This window comes from Podarcis tiliguerta, assembly GCF_965153285.1.
Source record: "Podarcis tiliguerta genome assembly, chromosome: Z".
NCBI classification, from domain to species: Eukaryota; Metazoa; Chordata; class Lepidosauria; order Squamata; family Lacertidae; genus Podarcis; species Podarcis tiliguerta.
In genome coordinates, this window is record NC_139553.1 from 23,743,413 (window position 1) to 23,768,980 (window position 25,568).

Here is a 25,568-nt window from a genome sequence, read left to right on the forward strand (position 1 = left end):
GAGCTGGATTTGGGCTCACCCCAACTTTATAGGATTAGCTGCCTTATTAAAAGAGTACAGTATTGGAGACTTGGAAGGTTTATGGTGCAAAGTCCGTAGTATAGGCTATAATTGACAGATGGGGGAGATTCTCACTTTAAACACTGAGACCACAAGATGCAGGTGCAAGTGTCTTTGAGTGTCCCCCTTAAACTGCCCCCCTCCATATGAAAGAGTGGCGGCTATTCAATCATAAACCTTTCCCAACTGGATACAGCATTGACATGCGCGCGAGAGAGTCTGGTTTACCTTACACTTTGTTTCTTTACACGCAGGGTGATAGGCAGCTGGTACTTATTACATTTATATCCCACCCTATCCGGGCCATCTTTAGCATATGCACCACAGGGGTGCAAAGATTCGCCCAGCGCCCCCAAATTTAGTTTAGCCCCCAAATTAACTTTTATTATGTTTATGTCAGACACCACGCTTACGCCTTATTTCTTGTTTACGAAAGAAGGGAGGAAAAAGAAACAAACTTTTTTATTTGCTCATTTATTTACATTACACTTATACTTAAGTATACAACACCACCACACTTAAAATTATAAGCACTGTTTAGGCTCCTATTTAGGAGAAACATCAGTTGTGTCAAAGGTGCTGCTGACCCTGCTGCCACATAGCAGCACAGCTCAGTAAAACATGTAACATAATATTTTGATGCAAGAGTTAATTTTGTGTGCACGGCGCTGTTGAGAATGACAACGTCGTCGTTGAGTCTGAAGCGCCACCGTTGTGAATGACAGTTGCTGCTGCTGGTGTGGTGCATCTTTGGTAAATGAGCCACAAACTTGAAAGTCCTTTAGTGAAACAGTAGGTATACATTTTGGTAATACCTAGGTATATATGTGTTTTGTTTTTCTAGCTTGATCAAAATTATTTATTATTTCATAACAGGTAGATAGTTAAGAGCTTAGGTGGCTTCAGCGGTGGGCACCTGGTGCCCCCCAGAATTCAGCGCCCAGGTGCCCCACACCCTTTGAACTCTCAGGTAAAGATGGACCTGCACCCTACCTTCAAGGAGCTGAAGGTGGTGTACACGGTTCTTCTCCTCTGCATTTTATCCTCACAACAACCTGTGAGGTAGGTCAGACTCAGATTGAGTGACTGGCTCACGGTCACCTAGTGAGCTTCATGGCTGAGTGGGGATTTGAACCCTGGTCTCCCAGGTTCTAGTTGAACACTCTAACCAGTGTTCCTTCTGCAATGGAAAGACATTGCATCAAACCACCATGGAGAGCACTGGGTCCAGGTGATCTGTGTACCCCCTCGGACTGCTGCCCAGGTGCTAACTGGAGGTGGACAGCTTCAAGTCCTCCTCCCCCACCCCTTCTCTTCTTTGGACTGTAACATCAAACAGAAGACTGCACACTATAAAACAGGACACAAGACCCCGCTATGCAAGCACTCACAACACCAGTAAGAGGCAATGGGCTGTATCCAGTGTTAACCCTATAGTAAGGCTGTAGACCTATTGAAATGAATGGACCTAAGTTGGTCATCATGGCCATTAATTTCAATGGGTCTTCTCTAAGTAGGACTTAGCTTTGCTGTGTTGATTTCTATCTGCTTTTGTTAATTTATGTATGTTTATCTGCCGTTAGCACTTCACATGTTAATATGTTATATATGTTTTGTGACAGATGTTCTTTCTATGTCAACGACAATGGTACTGTATCTTTAATTTTCTCAGAAGCTACCAGACGTTGCTGCCTTTACCGTCCACAATATAAACCAGTTGTGAGTGGTAAGAATGAAGAATGTTTACTTTAGAAAAGAACAGTCTCTCCTCAGGGAAAAAATGTTAGTGTCATCGCAAACCTTGTTATTATAAAATGCTGTAAAATAAAAGATAGGACTTAGTTCTTCATTGCTGGGCTCTCCATGAGCATGTGTGTCCCTGAGTGAGCACTTCTACTGTACAAGTGAATGGCCTTTATTTTTTTCGGGGGGGGGGGGTGTTAAAGTTTTGTACTTTGATTATCTAGTTCTCATTGTATGAAATGCTTCTCTGTGCACAGAGTCAGGTACAGCCTCAAAACATTTTGCTCCCTATAGCAAATCTCAGTTTGATGTACAGATTTTTCACCCGACTAGTTAGTAAACCTGACTTTAATGCTGAAGTCAGCATTGCCCATTGAACTTATGGGCAAGAGGCTAACATATGGGACCCAAGAGGGAAGAGGGGCAGGGCTGCTGCTGCTGCCGCCGCCACACCAGAATCTGCCACCTGAGGCAGCAACCTCACTCCATCTAATGGTATAACCAACCCTGCACATAGTGTATTGCACCCCAAAAGGGGTGCTTGAAGAGTACAAGTTCCCTCTCTCTCTCTCTCTCTCTCTCCACACACACACACACACACACACATAGTAATGATGGGCCTATTGTTAACAACAGTGGGAAAATTAGAGTGTTTGCCACTAGTTAGACATAGAGCTGATTTTTTAAAAAATCACTTAACATACAATTAAATGCACTTCTACAAGAGCTTGTCAGAGTCTCTTAACAGCACTACAGCACTAACACTCTGTATAGAAACAGCTTGAGAATACTAACACTGACGAATCTTAATATCCCATGACACAACTAGGCTGGACTATCTATTAGGACCTTCAGGTTCTAGGGGGGAAAACAACTGTTTACTTGCAAGAATGATGCTCTTCAAAATATAAATTATGACAGGAACAGGGGGCATTGTTGGCAGTGATGTGATATGCAGAAAGACAATGAAAAGGCCTGGGTTGGAAATCCACAGACTGAAAGCCCGGAAGGAGACATCTGGGCTCATAGCAAGCTTTGCAAGCCTGCAGGAAGGGGCCCAGTTCAATTCTCAATGGCACTTCCAGGTAGGGCTGGGAAAGACTCGTACCTGAAACTCTAGAGAGTCACTGCCAGTCAATCAAGACAAAACTGAGCTAGATGCACCAATGGTCTGACTTCAAAAAAGGCAGATTCCTGTGCATGAGAAAGAGCCATAGTTCTGTGGAAGAGCAAATGGCTTGCATACAGAAGATTTGGCTTCAGTTCCTATCAGCTCCAGGTAGGGCAAGGAGAAATTCCCTTTTTGAAATCCTGGAGAGCTGCTGCCAGTCAGTGTAGACAATATTGAGCTAGATGGACCAATTGTATAAGACAGTTTCCATGCATGTCACGCCTTGCAGGACTGAAGTGACAAAGAAGCATTGCCAACTTTTAACTGGCTCTTCTTTCTGTGCCTCTAGCAGCCATTTGATCTGCATCTATTTACAGTGGTAGCTCGGGTTAAGTACTTAATTCGTTCTGGAGGTCCATTCTTAACCTGAAACTGTTCTTAACCTGAAGCACCACTTTAGCTAATGGGGCCTCCTGCTGCTGCTGCGCCGCCGCTGCACGATTTCTGTTCTCATCCTGAAGCAAAGTTCTTAACCCGAGATACTATTTCTGGGTTAGCGGAGTCTGTAACCTGAAGCGTATGTAACCCAAGGTATCACTGCATTTCCAACGGGGTGCTGCTTGCAGTTCATTCCTGTAAACAAAATCTACATGAAATAAGCAAGGCAATAAAAATGTATATATTCCTTAAAGCCCTAATGTTAAATATTAATATTAAATGAAGACAATGTAGCAGCTACAGAAAAGTATTGGACTATGCTAATGCTGGTGGTGAATCATGGTATGAAAGCAGAAATGTTAGAAGTGTGTAAGAAAAGGTTTTGGGGAACCTCAAAGCAGGGGTAGCTAACTCCTCAGGGCCTGATCTGGTCCCCAAAACAAAATTTTATGCCACTTCCCCGCAAGAGTCCAATAATTATGCCAGCGGAAGCAAAAACTAAACAGACTCAGTGCTGTGGTTAGCAGAGTAATTTAAACCAATCTACCCAGCCCAGTGTCTTTATGGTGCAGAATCCCATGGCTTTGGGAAGGTTATTGGTTCTCGCTTCTGTAAGGAAACATTGCAACAGATCTGCCCTAATGTCAGGAAGCAGGACTTCAATACTGTAGTTGTGTTTATTTATGAACAACAGATCAGCAACTCAGGGGAGCAGCTAGGACTTGCTACACAAGGCAGCCATTGCAGTGTAGTGGCTAGAGTGTCAGACTAAGATCTGGGAGATCAAGGTTCAAATCCCCACTTAGGCCTTGGGCCAGTCACTTGCTCTCAGCCTAACCTACTTCACAGGGGTGTTGTGATCATAAAATGGGGTGGGGGGGGAGAGGAAAACTGTGTACACCACCTTGAGTTGCTTGGAGGAGAGGTGGGATATAGGTACAGTGGTACCTTGGGTTAAGAACTTAATTTGTTCTGGACCTGAAACTGTTCTTAACCTGAAGCTGTTCTTAACCTTAGGTACCAATTTAGCTATTGGGGTTTTCCGCTGCGCCGCCAGAACATGATTTCTGTTCTCATCCTGAAGCAAAGTTCTTAACCTGAGGTACAACTTCCAGGTTAGCGGAGCCTGTAACCTGAAGCGTTTGTAACCTGAAGCATCTGTAACCTGAGGTACCACTGTATAATAAATAATACACAGGCAAGACTAAAGTTCCAACCAGTTCCTAGTGACCCACACACCAAGAAAGAGGATGGGCATTTGTACTGGAGAGAAGGCGCATCTGTTAGGCCACACACACTACAGATGGGTATGCAACACTCTCCTACTCTAATCATCCTATCAGAAATACCCTGATTCCTGCTTGAGCACATGTGTGAGTGTGGGTTGGTCACATCCATCTGTAGCCACAGCTAATCTTGGGGTACTGAAAGACATAACACATTTTTATTACGGCATTGATGGAGATGGATTGATTCTGTAAATTAAAATTTAAGCCTTCTGTCCCATGTGTGCGGAATATGAGAATATGTGAAGCCCTTTTTAGCAGAGTAAAACACTTATGTGCTTTTGCAGCATTAGGCAATTTCACGACTTATCCCTGTTTACTTGTGATCTGCTTACCTTGCCTCGTTTGCCACCATTCAGAATAAACTTTTGTGGACTAGAAGCAGCCTCATACACAAGCGTACAAGAGCGCCTTTGATTCCATTTGTGAAATGAGAGAGGTGGCAATGTCTGAAAAATATCCTAACTTCATTTTCAGAGCCAGCTTTCCCGCCTCTAGTTCAAAGCAATATAGCATTTCTCGTTTTGAAAAAAGGCCACAGCTGTTGGTTCCCTTAAGATTGCTGATGGAAACTGAAAGACACTTACAGATGTTGTCCAATTTTGTTTGAAAAAAACCTCTAGCACCGTGATCTGCTTGCCTCTGCGCCATAAGCAGAAAAGGACCTTTCTTCAGTGAATGAAGCTACCATCATAGCCGTCAACTTTCCTCCTTTTTAAAGGGAAATTCCTTTATTCCGAATAGAATTCCTCGCAAGAGAAAAGTTGACAGCTATGGCTTAGTAAATGAACCTAAAAACGCAACCCACCCCCCTTGAACACGTCCTGATTGGTCCCGCCATCCCCCTGGAAACTCTTTGAGGGGCTGGGGTGTGTGTGGAAACCCCTTCTAATAAAAGCCGCAGACCGCCTGCTTTAATTATTTAATTATTTAAATATTCCTATTACATTACATAAATGTCTCGCCGCCACCACACACACACGACATCGCTCCAGATTATTTGTGGTGGGATTCTGGCTAGGGCAGGTGAAACTGTGTCTTGCTTGGCAACCCCAAAACCTGCAAAGGACGATCGCGCTGAATGCGGGTGGAAGGAAACATCAGACCTAGATGCAAACCAACCACTCGAAGCAGAACCCGAGAGCGACGGCAACGTGAGCGGGAGGGAAGTTAAGAGCGTGACACCCGCTGCTGCCTCGCGGGAGCCATGGCAACTGCAGCGAGCGGCCTTCGACAGGGAGCAAGGCGGGCTGGGCTTTGATTCAAAGCCAAGCTGCATTTAGGTGAGAGGCTCGCGGGGGGGTTGAAAACAAATGCATGTAGCCAGTCTATCTCTGGCGTTTCCTCGTCTTGGGAAAAGGAGGCCCAAAACGCCTACTCCCCCCCTTCTTATGGTGTCTCCCCCCTCCTGCATCTAAGAAGAGAGGATTTAGTCACGAACGCTCCCCCTTTTTTCAGAGTTATCATTTAGCTCTGCGTCGCTGTCCTAGGATGTAGCAGCTGCTTAACCTGGCAACCAGCTGCCCAGCTTTTATCAGCTGTGGCTGCTTTTATTAATACTGGTCTACCTTACAGGGGTGTTGTAAACATAGGAGTGCTGAGTTAGGCCGTTGGCCCATCTACCTCGGAATTATCTACCCTCTACAGTTCACCATCTGGCAGTGGCCACCCCACCTCCTGTGGTTTCAAGCAAGGGTCGCTTCCTGGAGATGCTGCGTTTTGAACCTGAGACCTTTTGCAATGCAGAGCTCTGCCCCTGAACTATTTGGCTCTTTTCTCATAGGTCCTATGTGAAATGAGTGGTGAATAGTAATAGTTATCACAATCACGTATTTGAAAGGTTCAGAATGCTTTGTACAGTGGTACCTTGGGTTACATACGCTTCAGGTTACAGACTCTGCTAACCCAGAAATAGTACCTCGGGTTAATAACTGTTTCAGGATGAGAACAGAAATCGTGCAGCGGCGGTGCAGCTGCAGCGGGAGGCACCATTAGCTAAAGTGGTACCTCCGTGCCCGTCTTGGCTGATTAGGGAGTGTCCAGATGTTGCGCGGACCCCCCTGGTTGAAATTATCAATTTGTCCCTTGACACGGGGACATTCCCAGGGGAACTGAAGGAAGCAGTGGTGTGTCCACTCTTAAAGAAAACTTCATCAGACCCCTTAGACCTATCCAATTACCGCCCAGTTTCAAATCTTCCATACCTGGGTAAGGTAATTGAGAGAGTGGTTGCTGAACAGCTTGGTAGGTTTCTGGAGGAAACATCGGCATTAGATCCATTTCAGTCCGGTTTTCGTCCTGGTTTTGGGACGGAGACGGCTCTGGTTGCCCTAACAGATGATTTCCGTAGACAACTAGATTGAGGCGGGTCAGGACTGCTGATCCTTTTAGATTTGTCAGCAGCCTTTGACATGGTCGATCATGATCTTCTGGACCACCGCCTCGCAGACATGGGAATACAGGGCATAGCCCGTAACTGGTTGTGCTCTTTTATCTCTGGTCGGGGACAGAGGGTGGCACTAGGGAGGGAAATGTCGTCGCGCCACTCCTTGGTGTGTGGAGTGCCGCAGGGCGCAATTCTCTCCCCGGTGCTTTTTAACATCTTTATGCGCCCCCTTGCCCAGATTATCCGGAGCTTTGGGCTGGGCTGTCACCAATATGCTGATGACACTCAGCTCTATCTGCTGATGGATGGCCACACGGACTCGGCCCCGAACACACTGACCAGATGTTTGGAAGCTGTGGCTGGATGGTTTCGTGGGAGCCGATTGAAACGAAATCCTTCGAAGACAGAGGTCCTATGGCTAGGTCGGGATGGCATGGGGATGAGGGACCAACTCCCTTCTCTTGCGGGGGCCCAATTAGTGCCATTGCCTTCCGTTAAGAGTTTGGGTGTAATCCTTGACGCCTCCCTTTCCATGGAGGCGCAAGTTACAGCAACAGCCAAGGCGACATTTTTCCACCTTCGCCGCATCAAGCAGTTGGTCCCTTACCTTTCCCGCCCCGACCTGGCCACAGTGATCCATGCGACGGTCATCTCCAGGCTTGACTACTGTAATTCGCTCTACGCAGGGCTGCCCTTGAAGCTGTCCCAGCGGGTACAGAATGCTGCAGCGAGGCTCCTCACGGGGTCTCTGCCATGGGAGCATATTCACCCAGTGCTTTTCAAGCTGCACTGGCTCCCGGTGGAGTACAGGGTCAGATTTAAGGTGCTGCTTTTGACCTTTAAAGCCCTTCACGGCCTAGGACCCTCGTACCTACGGGACCGCCTCTCCTGGTATGCCCCACGGAGAGCCTCAAGGTCCATAAATAACAACATCCTAGTGGTCCCAGGCCCTAAGGAAGTTAGATTGGCTTCAACCAGAGCCAGGGCCTTTTCAACTCTGGCTCCGGCCTGGTGGAACGCTCTGCCTCATGAGACCAGGGCCCGCAGGATCTGATTTCTTTCTGCAGGGGCCTGTAAGACAGAGTTGTTCCGCCTGGCTTGGAGCCAATTTGATTCCCTCCCTCCCTCTCTTTCTTTTTTCTTTTCCTTCTCCTTCCTTCCTTCTTCCTTCTGCGATGAGGCTACATTTTAATATTTTAATGTTCCATTATTTTAATGTTGTATTTTATTTTTGTTTTTAAGTTGTAATCATTCATATTGTTTTTATTATTGCTTGTAAGCCGCTCTGAGCCTGGCCTTGGCTGGGGAGGGTGGGGTATAAATAAAAAAATATTATATTATTATATTATTATATTAGGTTAAGAACAATTTCAGGTTAAGAATGGACTTCCGGAATGAATTAAGTGGTTAACCTGAGGTACCACTGTATTCAGTTAAAAACAGCTCTGTACAGGCAACTACCCATTTATGTGTGTTAAAGGCACTGCACATGCACACATCACCACGAACCCAGAAGTGGCACCCCAAAAGAGCGAGAAAACAGCAAAAAAACAAAACAAAACAAGAGAAAGTGCCTAGCAATCCTTTTCACGCGCAGTCTTGAGAGCCCTTGCACCAGTACCTTTGAGATTGTGGAGAGTTGGAGTTTGAGCAAGGAGGTTTGGAGGGAGCAGTTGTGGTGTTTCCAGGCTTTTTCTATGGTGTTCCTGATATATACGATTTCTCTTAAATGTGTGGTCTGTGAAGCTATTGACCTAACTCTTAGTCCTTATTCCAGGCAAAACAATACGTAATCCTGAATACACCAGGGAATAAGCTTCACTGACCACAACAGAATTTGCTTCTGAATGAAGAAACATCAGGATGTGCTGTCAGGATATGTAACTGCATCTGTGCAGATCTCACCTGTCCCTTTGTTGCCATAGCCTGAATTTAGATTGCCTGCTGAAGTCACCCAAGTATTCTAATTTGTTCCCGACTATAAACTTGCCTGAAGTTGTCAGGAACATGCCAAGTTGGTCCTTTTTAAACATGGACAGAAGGTAATTTCTGCTGTGCTGCTAAACTATGCTTGGGTGCTTAAATAAAATAAAAGAGCATTTATCCAGTGTGCCTTCTGGATACATGATCGCATCATTGAAGTAAAATGCATTTGTGCTTGTTTAAAAAATATGGGACCTTATCTTCTCAATTCTTTTAGAGGGTTACTTCTTTATGTATGAAGGTTTTAAAATTAGGCTATCAGTGTGCAAATATTTCTTATAGAATATGTAATTTTTCTCATGCCAATGTGTACTAGAGGCAGTTTGATCTTAGTTACAGAAAAAGGAATTGTATTTCCCTGCTAGAGTTAATTGTTTTGCTTGTGGTGGTGGCTTTTTTCTTTTCTTTTGATATTGGTCTGTCTCTGTAAAGAAAAAAAGCTTAACAAAATAGAATCTAAAGTACCTGCCAATTTTTCTGGGCTTGTAGGATTTATAAGTACAGTGGTACCTCGATTTAAGGACAGTCCGGTTTAAGAAAGATTTGGTTTACAAACTCCGCAATACCAGAAATAGTGTCTTGGTTTGAGAACTTTACCTTGGTCTAAGAACGGAATCCGAACGGTGGAAGGGCATCGGTGACGGGAGGTCTCATTAGGAAAAGTGTGCCTCGGTTTAAGAACGGTTTTGGTTTAAGAACGGACTTCTGGAACCGATTAAGTTCGTAAACCGAGGTACCATACCACTGTATTAAGCAATACATCTTTTTTAAAGGAAGGGGTGGGAAACCGCTCTGAGTGCTCCGTCACTTGAAAATATGTTCAAGTGCTACGGAACCTTTTATTATATGCTTCTCTGTTACTCATCCATGTATTTCCAGACCTTATCTGTGAACATTAATTTTTTTTATAAAAATAATAATACTTGCAGCATTAGCCTGTCTAGTGTGGACAGGCAATTCCCTATTGATGTTCCAGGGTTACTGTGTCTTTTAATTAAAAGTTTTATCTAAGTATTTATGAAAAGTTTGCAGAGTAAAAAAACAATGATAGTGAATATCACTTGTATTCGCATGTGTGATTTCAATTTCTGATGAGGAGCATGCAGCAATTTCTCACCCAAAAGACTCATGCTATTGTCACTCACTCTGATATCTTCCTAATACTAGGCAGAGGCTCTTAATTTTCACAGGCTTTAAAGCTTTTCAACCTATTCACTTTTATGGTTTATTTATGGGGTGCTGCTTTAATAGAGTTACTGTTTTGTGTTTTGCTTATTTTAATGCATTAATTGTTGTATCATGTTTTAAATATTTTATTGTAAGCTGCCTTGATAATGTATTTGTAGGGCAGAGTATACATCTAAAATGTATTTCACAAGTTCTTAGGATATACATTGGCTGCCATATTGTTTTTGATTCAAAATTATTGAACCTAAATGGCTTGAGACTGGGATACCTGAATTACTGTCATATTCTGTAAGAACCAAATGGCCTTGGTGCCTTAGTTGTGAAATTCAGTGCCAAGCAAATTTGTCTGGTGTCATGATTACGTACTATCTTTTCAGTATCAGGCAAACTTCTTTTTACCTGTGCTTTCAATGCCCAGTACAGTGGTACCTCAGGTTAAGAACTTAATTCGTTCCAGAGGTCCGTTCTTAACCTGAAACTGTTCTTAACCTGAGGTACCACTTTAGCTAATGGGGTCTCCCGCTTCCGCCGCGCTGCCAACATGTGATTTCTGTTCTCATCCTGAAACAAAGTTCTTAACCCGAGGTACAATTTCTGGGTTAGCAGAGTCTGTAACCTGAAGCGTCTATAACCCGAGGTACCACTGTAATTTTACTCCTTCTGTTCCTTTTTATCCTTTTTTTTTTTTTTTTTTTTTTTGGAGGGGAGGGTAGTTATTCACATGTGTTAGGTGCTTTTTTAATAAGCTACATTAAGCCTTGCTTTAAGAGAAATTGGAGTATAACATTTCATAAAACAAATAATGACTGCATTGGGGCACAAGCTTTTGTGTACTAGTAATCCTCAAAAACTTTTAGGTCACAATAAATAGATTGTAGTTCAGTTAGCCTTTCTCCCACGTACACACAGCATTGTAGCCTTAAGTTTGTACCCAATGTTAGTCATACTGGGAGTAAAACCATTAAAATTAATTAATGTGACTCACAGATCCATTAATTTCAATGGGTCTGCTTTGAGTGTGAATTTGGATGCAGCCATTAGTCTCTAAGATGCCACTTATTATTTTACTTTTTGCTACAACAGACTAACATGGTTATCCTCTTGGATTTTATTCATAAATGTGGGGGTTGTGCAATTAATCACTGGTGGTATTGCTGCATTTCAGACTAATATTCAGAGTTCATTGTTGACTGTTGTGCTGACAGTGTACAGAGTGATATTTTTCTATTAGCTCCCTAGTATTACATCTATAATTAATTTTGCATTGATTATTTTTAGTTGAACATCCTTGTAACTAGCCGGCCAGACAACTCTGGGACGCATGTATCAGAGCAGATGGACCTGAGGAGGCATTGCAGCAGCTCCATCCCAGACTATTCAGAGGATACATTTACATCTTTCAGTGAAGGAGAGGAGGAAACCTACAGACAATATGAAAATGACCCATTTGAATCTTATTACTCTGAAGAGGAGTCAGAATGCTGTGCTGTGTTGGATCTGTCTGAAAGCATATGGCAATCATCAAGTCAAAATGATGAAGGTGTGTTAGGTTCCCTATGCTTTTTTATCAGCTCTTCATTCAATCCTATGATTAGTGGGAGGAGACTTAGATCAGCAAAAATGCAAAGGAAAGCAGAAGGGGGGAAGACAGAGAAAGGGAAATGTCATTTGCAGTGTTCACAGCAGAACACTCAGAATACTGGTTTACCAGGTCAGAATGTTATTTTTGCTGAAGACACTTAGCAGTACTGTACAGGAAGCATTATGCGTCAAGGAGGAAGTGTAGATGTTTAGTGGTGGTGGCGGTAGGAAGACCTTCCATCTTCCATGTGTCTTGGGTTCACCTGAGTAAGTGCAGGTGATCACTAACTTCCCTTTGCTAGGGTGACAATTGTGGACAGACAAAGCTCTCTGCTAATGTAAGAGAAAGGCAGATGTAGGAGGCAACTAATACAGGAAAAGCTGAGGAATCCTGCACCCATTTCAGGTTCTGTACTTGTGCCATCCTTTCACACCAGTGATAACTACTTAAGCAAAACAGTGCGGAAGGCTCTACACACATTTTCCTCATACAAGCCTGCTCTTAGTTCATGTTGTATAGCCAGACCATTCAGCCCAGGCTAACAGTGGCTGCATGCCCATTTGTTGCAGCAGCAGGGAAGGGTGGACATGGCAAGAGGTGGTAGCTATTCTGTATAAGCATTAATGTGAAAAGTGGATGACATGCCATCTAAAGAATATTTACGCAGATTAGCCCTAATGAGTTCACCAGCACTCAATTTAAGGAGAGCATAGGATTGCAGCCCTACTGTTCATCCTGTGTACATTTAATTGAGCATAACATCTATTGTGCATGGAATGAATATGAATATAAGAAGTGTGGTGGCTAAACTGGACCTGCACCTGGTTCTATGTCAGGTGGCTTTCCTTCTTTGATTCCTGTGATTTCCAGGGCATGTACATTACAGGAAAGTTGCCCCATGTGAAGGCCTGTTTATTCCTCCTTTGTGTGTGTGTGCATGTTTTACTCTGTTCCAACACTGTCCTCCTACATACATTGCCTTTTCCCCCCAGATCAAAAATCAGAAGTTTTGGAATCTGCAGTTGTAAGAGAATATTTAACTAGAAAATGGATCAGTCTCCTGAAAGAAAACAAAGCTAGCACTCGGCTAGCTAAACCTGCCATTGAACCAATTAACAGTGAGTCAGTTTTTAGATGTAATTTGTAAATCAATAAATTATTCAATCATTTATTCATTCATTCATGTAGTCCATTTGACTGTTGGACAGTCTGTACTCACTTCCAGTCTTCTTCTTCTTCCCTGCAAAGGATTTGAACATCATTTCTAAGTGAGGCCACTACTCCAACTCAATGAAGCTTGCAGGGGCTTCCTTCTTTCCCCTGATAAGCAACTTCTTTCTGCTTTTGAAATTCCCCAGCTTCAGATCTTTGAAATAATTTGTGGGGTTGGTGTCTTTTGGGCAAGGAGGAGGGAGTGAATCTGCCCAGTAGATTGTGACTCATCACCACCACCATTATTCCTAATCTGTCCTTCACCCTAAGGTCCTAGGGTACATTACAACACACTAGTAAAAACCATGTCGGAGTGAGTTCTGGAAGACCTGCTCCCTGCCTTGCACGCCTCCTCCATCTGGCCTGGGAGGTAGGGGCCCTGACTGACAAAAGCTGAGGCTTTTGGGCTGGGATATTGTTTAGTGGTTTTTGTTGAGGGAGGTGTCACTGTGAGTTTTTTGTATATTTATATTAGATACTGTGATTTATTTGGAAATTGTTCAGTTTGGTTGTGTATTTTCAAATATTTTAGGTATTGTTTAACTATGTTTGTTATGTTGTAGTTACGTATTTTTTCATGTCTTGAGCATGGTTTGAACTGTGCAAAGGTGGCATACAAGGATGTAAAAACAGATTAAAGCAAGTTACAGTCATAGAAATTGTTTACTCAGAGGTCTCAGGCAAATGTCCAACAACCAGAGATGCTTAAAAAAATTAATTGGAATTGCCAGGGAATGAAGTTGGAACATATGCACACACAGTGCATGCCTGTCTTGCCCTTATTGGCTTTTTCGTCTTTTGGCCCTTATCTCAGCTGCTTTGTGAGGAGGCCTTTGTGTGATACAGTGTGACCATTTTAGCTGTTTTAATTCTTGGAAGTTTTTGCTTTTTTATTTTGTCATAGCATTTGGGTGCTTCCCAAGTTTAAGTGTGTGCATTTGAAGCAATGATTCAAGTGAATAGGTTGATGCAAATGCAGCTGGTAGGTCAAGGGTGAGGAACCTCAGTCCAAGCCATGCCTGCTGGCCTTTCACTTGACATCATATATTACTTAAGGTAGGGCAGGTAAGGACATGGCTGGGCGAAAGTGGGTTTGCATGGGCCAAAAACAGCTCACATGCAGTGTCATAGCTAGTTGTTCAGTTACCTAGGGCGGTGCGTGTGGGGGACACAAGCCCCATGCTACAGTTTCGGGCAGCGCACAGCCTGCAGGCGCTCAAGCCACCGCATCACTCCCAGAAGAGACAAGTGGCTCGGGCAGGCCCCGTGGTAAGTGCCGCCCCCCACACTGTGGTGCCCAGTGTGCCCTGCTCCCACACACCCCTAGCTACGCCTCTGCTCACATGTCATCATTGTACTCCATCCGACTGCCAAACCTAATAATAATAATAATAATAATAATAATAATAATAATTTATATGCTACCCATCTGATTGGGTTGCCCCAGCCACTATAGATGGCTTCCATCAAATTAAGGCATCAAACACAAAACATCAAACAAAAACTTCCCTATACAGGGCTGCCTTCAGATATCTTCTAAAAGTCAGGTAGTTGTTTATTTCTTTGACATCTGACGGGAGGACATTCCACAGGGCTGGAGCCACTGCTGAGAAGGCCCTCTTCCTGGTTCCCTGTAACTTGATTTCTCACGGAGAGAGTACCGTCAGAAGGTCTTTGGAGCTGGACCTCAGTGTCCGGGCTGAACTATCTATGGGAGTGGAGACGCTTCTTCAAGCATGCAGATCTTAAGCCATTCAGGGCTTTAAAATTCAGCATCAACACTTTGAATTGTGCTCGGAAATGTACTGGGAGCCAATGTACCGTATTTTTCGCCCTATAGGACACACTTTTTCCCCTCCGAAAATGAAGGAGAAAACTGTGTGCGTCCTATGGGACGAATACAGGCTTTCGCTGAAGCTTGGAGAGCGAGAGGGGTCGGTGCGCACCGACCCCTCTCGCTCTCCAGGCTTCAGGAAGCTATCAGCAAGCCTGGGGAGCCCGCGGGAGTTCCCGCAGGGCTCCCCACGCTGTGGATAGCAGCCTGCCACCCAGCGCGCGGGGCGCCCTGAAGCAGAGCGCCCCTCACACCAGGCAGACATCCGCAGCATGGGGAGCCCTGTGGGACCTCCCGCAGGGCTCCCCACGCCGCGGATAGCAGCCTGCCACCCGGCGCACTGAAGCAGAGCGCCCCTCGCGCCGGGCAGACATCGGCCAGCCCCACAAGCTCAGGGGACAGCGGGGAGGCGGAGCGCCGCCATACCGCTGTTCCCCGACCTGGTTTTGGGGGGGAAATAAAGGGAATTTCCCCCCTTTATTTAACCCCCAAAAAACTAGGTGCGTCCTATGGGACGAAAAATATGGTAGATCTTTTTGGACTGGTATTATATGGTCCCGGCAGCCGTTCCCAGTCACCAGTCTGGCAGCCTCACAAAGGATTGAGGAGATAAAAATCGAAATCCAGTTCTACACCCCTGTGCTAGATGATAGACTGGAACTAGCTGCATGGAATGTGTCTTGTTGGTGGTGGACATATTTCCAGTGGCTTATTGTATATTTATTAGGGTTGCCATATGTCCGGAATTTCCTGGTTATAGCTGGTATTCAACCCTCATAAACAGTGTCCGGGTGGAAATAGCTAAAATGTCCAGGAACATCTGGACATAAGGGAGTCCATGTTGGAAGTGTAGATTTTGGTGAATTTCATTTTTTTAAAAAAATAGCTCAACCCCCCCCCCCCCCATTTTTGAGATTTTGCAGAAAAAGTTCAACAGCTTTGGACAAAACTAAAAATGACTTTGCCCATCCAAAAAGAAAGCTAAACAATGTTGTGTTGTGTCCAGATTTTCACTTTTTGAAATATGGCAACCCCATATTTATGGGTACATAAATCTTGATTTTAACTGTTAAAGCCTCTACAGAAAGCTTTGACAACATGCACCAGCCTACAGAATTCTACCTTCAAAAGTGTTAGCATAGGTTCCTTGGGTTGGCTTTCTGATCTTCTAGCAAAAACTCTATTAAATTGTGTTATTTTGGGGTCAACCAATATAGTCTTAAACACACCAGTAGCATCTTGAGAATGCTCCTTTGAAGACAGAACAGTAACAGAACAGTGAAATAACTGCATATGCTTTTATATTCTAAAGCCCCAAAATGCATCCCTGGGTTTTAATAAATGCTGGAATCTACAGCCACAAGAGCCTCTTACAATTTGTTTTATCCACTTGGAATTGGTAGGGACAGCTTCTTAATCGTTTTTATGCATAATTGAAGATTAGCTGCAGGATAATTAAGGCCTACTCACTAAGCCCAGGAAAACATAGCAAAGATTATGGGATAATACATACAGTGACTTGCGATCTCGATCACACGCTGTCTGTACAGTGGTACCTCGGGTTAAGTACTTACCATAATTCGTTCCGGAGGTCCGCTCTTAACCTGATACTGTTCTTAACCTGAAGCACCACTTTAGCTAATGGGGCCTCCTGCTGCTGTTGCGCCGCCAGAGCACAATTTCTGTTCCCATCCTGAAGCAAATTTAACCCGAGGTACCACTGTGCAAGGAATGTGAAAGACAATCAACACAGGCTGGCTTATTTGTAAATCCCATTCAATACAGTGGTCTTGTACTAGATCATTACTTGGATAAGGTCTATAGCTTTCTTTTTAATTCCATTTTTCAAATACCCTCTGGGCCCTCTCCTGGCACCAGCTGTTCACTGGGAAGGGAGGGGAAACCATTTCTGCAGAATTATCTTCCTTTCAAATACAGGTAGCCGTTTACACAGAGGTTAGCGTACTTTCGAAGGCACCATGCGTTGGTGAAATAATGTATAATTGAAACCCATTGAAAAAGGCTGCAAACACCCCACTCTGCCCCCATATTGAATGTGCGTGAACGGGGGGCTGCCTGTATGCATAAAATAGTCTCTGCAGCTTGCAATTGCAGCCATATAATATCTGGGATGCAGTTGAATTTTGTGGTTTGATGCTTTAAGTATCTGTTAGACAGGGTTTGCAGTTCAGTAGTTAGTAGACATTATTTGTATTCTTCTGCTGAGATTGTGGAGTTCTTTTTTGCCTTTTGCACAATTGTTGCAGATAGAAAAGAGTGTTGGAGAGCTTTAGTTTCTTTTTTTTACAAACTTTGTAAAAAGTCTGCGAAATAAATGGCAGGTGAAATTTCAGCATTTTCATAGAACTGTAGAGTTGGAAGGGACCTTGAGGATCATCTAGTCCAACCCCTCAATGCAGGAATCTCATTTAAAAACAAACAAACCAGAAAAGCACTAGCATTGTATATGGATATAATTTATTTAAGGTTGACCAATGAAAATAAAATTTTAAAGAATCTAACATACATAGGATCTTTATAAGATAAAAAGAAATCAGAAAGCAATTACAACCTTCTAAGAGAAATTGCAGTGTTTAGAAATTTTGCAACTTGCTTTGTGAAACAGCAACAACAATAATTAGAGGACCACCACCCCCGCCAAACAATCAGCAGAGACTCTTAAAATCATCCTAGAGATTATCTTGTCTACCATTAAAGAATACAATGACTACATATAAACAAAGCATGAGGCACTACTCTGCCTCTTCTTTATTACAAAGAAACTATATGCTATTTACAGGACTTCTTACAGCTACCCTCTAAAAACATTGAGGATAAGGTATTAAAGTTTGTTATTAAAAAAAAAGTTTTCCTATATTTCAGAAGCGATACCCAGTTCGAATAAGGTACCCCATTCTCATAAATAGAGGCAGGTAAACCCTGTACCCAGGGCTTGGACTGCCAAACTTGCCAGCAGTGCACTTGTGGAGCTAAAGGTCCCCAGATGAGCACAGCTAGGGCTTTGAGCATGTGGCCCTCTTGCAAAAGCCCACATCCTACTGGTGGTCTGTTCAGGAAGGGGAGAAAGAAGCCCTCTCTCATCTGTCATCCATGGATGAGCTGTTTTGGTTATTATCTATATGCATCCAAAGCCCCAGCTGTTTAACACATAATCTGTTGGATTAGAGCCTAATAGCTGCCTAGAATTATTTTCTGAATATTTTTTCATGTATTTTCCTCATGCACATTGTAATTTCTGATTTAAAAGGAGTCAAATTAAGCAATTATCTGAAACTGTTTTCATTAATGTCTGCATTGAGGGTAATTCTTGTGTCGCTTTTATTTACCACATTTCCATTTTCTTTTAATTACCACAAATTCTGCTGTAATATCAAGCATCTAATTATTCTTTTGAAACACATGCTTTCCCCTTTGTTCTAGGACTATTTATTTTCAGTTGTTTTCATGGAGAGGCTTGTAGTCTGCATAGAGCGTATTGTACACTCCAAGTACAATACCAATTCCGGATGACAGGCTGCACAGGTGGGAGTTGGAGGAGTCTTTTCCTGTCTCTTCAAGTAGTCATATTTATATGTATGTATTTTTTTTGCTGGTGCAATATTGACAGAAATTATTGAGGTATCTGAGGAAGAACTGAGTGCTCTACAATCCTTTTGTGCCATCAAAATAAATCAGCTCCATAATACGCCAAGCCCAATGCCATTGAAGAGGAGCAAGCATAATGAACAGAGGCACGCATTCACTTCAGAGAAGCCGTTGACATTTGATTTGAATTGCACAGTCCCTGATCAACTACTGAACAGACTCCGTCTGAAAAATATCAAGGCGATACTGAAACAGGTACTAAAAGAAGGAATGGATCTGTCTTTAGTTCCAGGAAATGTTCCTGGCAAATGTTGATTATCTTTGCTAATACAGATGTTGAGATGTGACAGGTACTGATCCTTTTATGTATATTATTGTCATTAAATGACGAAGTTCTTTTCATAACGCTGAAACTAAAACATGAGGTTGGGCTTGTTTCTTCCTTGCATTACTAATGCAATCCATATTTCAACCAAAGTATTTTTGTTTACCATCACATGATCTCACAAAACACATTAATGTTTACATTAGTGCAACTCAGCTCTCCTAAAGTTTTTTAACATTCATGGTATTGGGAGCTTGTTTTTTAAAAATGAGGCAAAGCAAATTTGTGTTGTGATTAATGTAATTAACTCAAGTTATTCTTTAGTGCCTTTTTTGTTTTGAGCAGGGGTACTCTGTGATGTCATGATTCCAAAAAGATGGTGATGGTGGTGCAAAAATCACTCATTCCAAGTTTTGCTCATGCAATTTTGTGTGAAAGATTAAATGCCCCAAAAGCACTATAATAATGTGTCCTTAAAAGAGGACTTGTACCCAGATCAGCAGAACCCAAGCCCAATTATCTGTCTGATTGGGAAGCCAAATGCAGTTATGAGTTTCAGGGATGCCCTTGAAGGATGTTCTGTCTTCTGGCCACATCCTCTGTTCTTCAAAGAGGCCTCCTTTTCACAGGGATGTGGTGGGATAGATGAGATGTGTAAAACAGTGTTACCCAGTAAATAAGCATTAACAGCTCTGTGGTATTTGATATGTGGTTGTCTTATGCAGGAATTTGATATGTGATTGTCTTATGCAGGAATCTTATGTGTAGGTCTTATGTGTTCATATGGAGGACTTTGGTAAAATAAGCCTAACTTGCTTATTCTTGGTCCAGTAGTGAACCCACATTAATGCATGATTTATAACATTTAACCTCACAAGCCACATAAGTGGGAATATGTACTTGAACTGTGCAGCAATCTGTCCTCCAGTTTTCCAAAGGTTTCTTGCCCTGCAAAAAAAGGCTTTAATTCTTCTGCCTCATTCTCAGGGCACTTTACAGCGCAGTCCTAACACTGCCTGCTCATAGGTAAGTATAAACTGTGTTATTCCCAAACAAGCATGTGTAGGATCAGAAACTTAATAAGTGTTTCAGGAATTCTTTACAGTGGATCTCTTTTTTTAAAAGGTCCTGGAGACCTTAGTTTGGTTGTCCTAGGGGATTTTAATATCCATGCCAACACGACCTTACAGGGGACCGCTCGGGACTTCGTGGAAAGCATGGCCTCCATGGGGCTGTCCCTGAACAAGTTTGGCCCAACCTATAGCCGCGGACATGCCTTGGACCCGGTTTTTACCTCTATGGATGTTGGTGATCTGACACTAAGTAAAAGTGAAACGAAAGAAGTGCCATGGTCAGACTACTTCCTGGTGCAACTTGACTTCTCCGCGACCCTTCCCCTCTGCAGGGAGGTGGGACCAATTCGGATGGTCCGCCCCCACCACTTAATGGATCCAAATGGTTTCCAGAGAGTGGTAGGGGATGCTTTATCCCATGTTGATGGCCTTTCAGCTGATTCCCTGGTGGCCCGCTGGAATGTGGAGTTAACCCGGGCTATTGACTGTTTGGCTCCGAAGCGCCCTCTCCGATTGCATGGAGCCCGGACAGCCCCATGGTTTTCCACAGATCTGAGGCCAATGAAACAATCATTGAGACGGCTAGAGCGCCGGTGGCAGATGATCTATTCTGAAGCTGGTTAGGACACAGGTTAGAGCTCAATGTCGAGCCTACCAAGTGGCGGTAGCGACGGCGAAGAAGACTTTCTTCACTGCCTCTATTGCATCTGCAGAAAACAGCAGCAGGAGACTTTTTCAGGTGGTCCGCAATTTAGCGGAACCACCTGCTACATCGGGGCCCAGTACGGGCCACATGATCTCCTGCAATGATTTTGCTAAGTTTTTTGCAGGTGCGCAGCCTGGGAGTCATTTTGGACTCACAGCTGTCCATGGAGGCACAGGTTAAATCCGTGTCCAGGGCAGCTGTGTACCAGCTCCATCTGGTACGCAGGCTGAGAACCTATCTGCCTGCGGACTGCCTCGCCAGAGTGGTGCATGCTCTGCTTATCTCCCGCTTGGACTACTGCAATGTGCTCTACGTGGAGCTACCTTTGAAGGTGACCCGGAAACTACAACTAATCCAGAACTCAGCAGCCAGACTGGTGACTGGGTGCGGCCGCCGAGACCATATAACACCGGTCTTGAAAGACCTACATTGGCTCCCAGTACGTTTCCGAGCACAATTCAAAATGTTGGTGCTGACCTTTAAAGCCCTAAACGGCCTCGGTCCAGTATACCTGAAGGAGCGTCTCCACCCCCATCGTTCTACCCGGACACTGAGGTCCAGCACCGAGGGCCTTCTGGCAGTTCCCTCACTGCGAGAAGCCAAGTTATAGGGAACCAGGCAGAGGGCCTTCTCGGTAGTGGCGCCCTCCCTGTGGAACGTGCTCCCACCAGATGTCAAAGAGAACAACAACTACCAGACTTTTAGAAGACATCTGAAGGCAGCCCTTTTTAGGGAAGCTTTTAATGTTTGATGTATCACAGTATTTTAATATTCTTTTGGAAGCCGCCCAAAGTGGCTGGTGAAACCCAGCCAGATGGGCGGGGTATAAATTATTATTATTATTATTATTATTATTAATAATAATAATAATAATAATAATAAAAAGTTAGTCTTTTTGATACCTTTCAGTGGCCAAAAGTTTTGGGCATGTTTTGGGCATGTTTGCTTACTACAGGAAAAGATGGGCACATACCTGCCATTAAAATACAATAGCTTCAAAAGAATAAGACCAGCCTTAAGTGAAACAGAGGTAGTCTGACTACATTTCATGGGGAAAAACAAATGTAATTTAATTTAAAAAGTAACTTGGACTTGGTTATTGATCTCATTCTGTGGGGAAAGTTTTTTCATTAAGTAGTTTGCATTGCCTTGAAGAGCATGGCATGTATAAAAGTTAGACATAGACAGTATTTTAATGATTTTAAGAGCTATTTCTTACTTTGCTCTCAGGCAGCAGACACTGAAATGCATCAACCTTCACAATGTGCCCATTGCACCAAGAAAAGGGCAGAGCTGGCTGATTATGCTTTTCTCCGACGATGGAAGGCCTTGATGGAAGAGGTTTTACTTAAAGAGAAATTGGAAGAGTACATGTATACCAAAGTAAGTCAGGATTTAGGTGGAGAGAGAGGCATTTTAACAGCCTAACAAATAAATATAGATGAATTAGATTCCTGCATCACAGGGGGTTTAACTAGATGATCCTCAGGTGCCTCCCAACTCTACAACTCTATGATTCTATAAGTATACTTATTTACAAAACTTTGGATTGCCCCAGGTGTCCATGCAAACCTTTTGTTAGTGGTTTATGGCAGACAAAGCAGAATAAAAAGAAAGCAGCTCCCTTCCAGTTTGCAAAGCTTTCCTGTTTAACTCTTGTTAGGTGGTCCTTGTTCCTGTCAGTTGCATGCAGTTGCTCTCTTGTTCTGTTTTCCTCTTTTGCAGCATGTGGAAGATTGACACTTTACTGCACAAACTTCATGAACAAAACATCCCCATTGTTTCCTCTCTGTTCAGCTCGCAAGTTTTGTTCAGGACTCAGAAAAACTGGCTTTTTTGTTTTTTTATCTCGGTGAAAAGGTTGTGCAATTTCCCCATGTGCAAATTCCCAATTGCACTGCTGTACTTACCAATTCTATGAGGGACGCGGGTGGCGCTGTGGGTTAAGCCACAGAGCCTAGGACTTGCCGATCAGAAGGTTGGCAGTTCGAATCCCTGCGATGGGGTGAGCTCCCGCTGCTCGGTCCCTGCTCCTGCCAATCTAGCACTTCGAAAGCACGTCAAAGTGCAAGTAGAGAAATAGGTACCGCTCCGGCGGGAAGGTAAACGGCGTTTCCGTGCGCTGCTCTCAGAAGCAGCTTAGTCATTCTGGCCACACGACCCAGAAGCTGTACGCCGGTTCCCTCGGCCAGTAAAGCGAGATGAGTACCGCAACCCCAGAGTCAGTCATGACTGGACCTAATGGTCAGAGGTCCCTTTACCTTTACTTTACTTACCAATTCTAGCCTGTATTGATAGCTTTAGGGCAGCCTTCCTGAACGTGGTGCCCTTCAGGACTGCAGCTCTCATCAGCCAAGCCAGGACAACTGAGCAGGAGACTAGTTGGAGTTGTAGCCCAAAATAGCTGAAGTGCACCAGGTTAGAGAAGACTTCTCTAGACTTTTCCTGGGATGCTCCAGCTATTTCCTTCTCTGTGGTCCAAGCCCCCATTTGGGAACCAATTTAACTGTTCTATTTCCAAACAGCATTGCTTTTATTTCCATTTCTTTTTTTCCCTAACCCCCCCGTTGCAGATGGGGGAAATCATGATCAGAAGTGCAGGCAAGGGAGTGTTTAACAACACAACCATCCTACTGAAAATTCTACTGCAATCAGTGCAGTAGCATTCTGCAAGATATAAATGGAGAACACAAGAAGAACTCAATTACGGTTACTATGGGCACAGCCTATGAACAAATTAACCTGGCATGCATCAAGTCTGTCTGCTTGAGCCTGTTTCTGGCCTCATACTAGCAGCAGTACTTCCAGCTTCTAGGCAGAGGGGCTTTTCTAGCCCTGTTACTGAGAATAACTTTTAATGGAATGCACCAGGGTTTGGACCTGGGACCCTCTGCATGTTCTCTTCCACTAAGCCCTGCTGTCTCCTTGGTACAGGGATTTTGTTGATAGAAACTTCGTTTGCTCATGCATTTCCCCGCTGTGTTTTCTTGCTGATGCTCAAAATGTATGTCACTGTCCTGGATAATAACCTGTATTTGCTTAATCAGTTTTATATTGCTTTTACAATATATCCAGAGTGCTCAGGGTAGGGAATAGCAGTCATACATTTAATGGAAGAGTGGGTGTTCAATAGAACTCACTGTGCTGAATGTTGTGTCTGGTATCTTATTCATGACACATGAACAGTACATGAATTATTCACGGTACATGAATGTTACATGATAGTAATATTATAAAATACCTTCAGTACTCAAAGCATTTTGTATACATTATCTAGTTGCTGTATTTCAGGCAGCCCTGTTAAGTCAGTTTTATTGGTTTGTTTATTTATTTGTTTAGGAGTATTTATACCCCGCCTACTAACCAAAGTTCTCAAGGCAACTTACAGTATATATTCAAATAATTAAAATAGATGGTGATACAGAAGTCACTACAGCAGAGCAAAGTTTGTCAATCCCCACTGCTGCTCTTCTCCAGCATTCCAGCAAATGCCATTCAGCAACTGAACCTTCTTGCTGTTGAAGAGGCTAAATGTAGCAGCTGAATGTCAGACACATACAGGCCAGGATGTCCTCACTGGGTGGCTGCTACTGATGTCTCTCCCAGTCCCTGCCCTGGGTGCCTCCCTCCCAGTTCTCAGCTAGAAGTTCAAGCAGTCTTTAATTCAATCCATGTCTCTTTTGGTCTAGGGGTTTCAGGACAACACTTGAAGGGGTTCCCTTCATGGGGCTTGTGGCGGCCCTTCTTGGGAGCCTTGGTCCCATGTTGCAGATGGGATGGGCACTGAAGCTGAGAGCTCACCTAGTGAGCTCATGGAAGAGCAGGGATGGTGAACCTGTTACCCTCTAGGAGTTATTTGACTTCAACTCCCATCAGCTCCAGCCAGCATGGCTCAGTGGACAGAGATGATGGGAGTTGTAGTCCAGCAACATCTGGAGGGCCACATGTTCCCCATCCCTGTGATAGAGACAAGATTCAAACCAGAAACTTCTGGATTCATAGCTTAGTTTCCTAGTCATTATGCTGCAAAGATGAATAGAATTTCATTTGTTCTTCCATACTCTGGAATTAAGGTACGGTATATGCAAGGGAATTGCAGCTGTAGCAAGCATTACCACATTAAAAAAAGTAATGGCAAGAAGCTTTTGTCCGAAGGAAAACCTCTCATCAAATCTTTCTCTCCTTCTAGGATTCTCTCACCCTCATTGGAGAAATACACAGATGTCTTCCGAAGCTGTCTGAGGATCCCAGGAACATATGGCAGGAACTGAATGAGAGAGGTCTGAAAGTGTAACACCTAGATGGGTTAGAACATTGATCAATTCCGCACAAGCTGAGCTATGCAGGATATAATGGACAAACTATTTCCTGGACAGATATACCCCTTGCGATTGATTTGGTTTCTGGGGTCCAACTCTGCATCCTGTCCCAGAGTCAACAGAGCAATATGCTGTCATCTAACTAAATATTTTTTTCAGATTATAAAAGGTAGTTTATTCTCATTATCATTCTGATAAGCCATAAGTTTGGTTTTGGTGACTTTCCTTTCATGATTTGGGAGCTGTGCACAGTTGCTTCTACCTGTAAGGAAAACAAATGGCTTTTTTAAGGCAGAGAGATATAAGGAAGATTAGGTTTCTGCACAGTTTGTGTCTGCTGCCACTGCTTAAATTGAAAGCTGGAGCCCCAGGTAGAAGGAGAAACAGTGGAGCAAGAGGAAAGTTCCAAAGGAAGAGCAGAAGAGGTTAAATGGAGTGGGTTTTCTCTATCTTTCTGAAAACACTAACAATATGAACTGGAATTAATCCATTACCCCGAGGATTCCAAGACAAGAAGCAGAGATATTAAAAAAGTAATGTTAGTTTGTTGAACAAAGCAGTTGACAAAACTCGAATAAAATGTTCAAATGCTGTTCTTACATTTGCTTTGTTCAATGTCAATTGTTTTTTCCTGTTGTGAAATGTGCAGGGAATATGATTGAAGGGCAGAATAAAAACATAGTAATTGTCTCTCGAGACAGATGGATGCCAACCAA

At 43.5% G+C, this 25,568-nt stretch overlaps 2 protein-coding genes across 3 annotated transcripts in view; both read left to right on the top strand.

The window, feature by feature from the left end:
* LOC310669598 (tigger transposable element-derived protein 1-like) overlaps positions 1-25,568 on the top strand; it is a 433,144-nt gene that overhangs the window by 290,142 nt on the left and 117,434 nt on the right. The window lies entirely within an intron of this gene.
* Positions 5,777-25,453, top strand: LOC310669627 (uncharacterized protein C8orf48). Of its 2 annotated transcripts, XR_014507245.1 has the most exons (7): positions 5,777-5,921; positions 11,474-11,735; positions 12,770-12,895; positions 18,452-18,684; positions 21,764-21,916; positions 24,723-24,951; positions 25,022-25,453. XR_014507245.1 is itself a non-coding variant. In XM_083424046.1 (6 exons), exons 2-6 carry the CDS (start codon positions 11,531-11,533, stop codon positions 24,825-24,827), a joined length of 822 nt encoding a protein of 273 aa, XP_083280172.1. In that variant the 5' UTR covers positions 5,777-5,921; positions 11,474-11,530; the 3' UTR covers positions 24,828-25,453. The 2 variants fall into 2 exon arrangements, 1 of the variants encoding a protein (XP_083280172.1); XM_083424046.1 differs by having other exon boundaries at positions 24,723-25,453.

Coding starts and splice junctions, on each gene's coding strand:
- LOC310669627 (XM_083424046.1), top strand. CDS start 11,531: ATGGACCTGAGGAGGCATTGCAGCAGCTCCATCCCAGACTATTCAGAG. Junction 12,896..18,451: donor TGCCATTGAACCAATTAACA/GTGAGTCAGTTT, acceptor CAATATTGACAG/AAATTATTGAGGTATCTGAG. Junction 18,685..21,763: donor TCAAGGCGATACTGAAACAG/GTACTAAAAGAA, acceptor CTTTGCTCTCAG/GCAGCAGACACTGAAATGCA.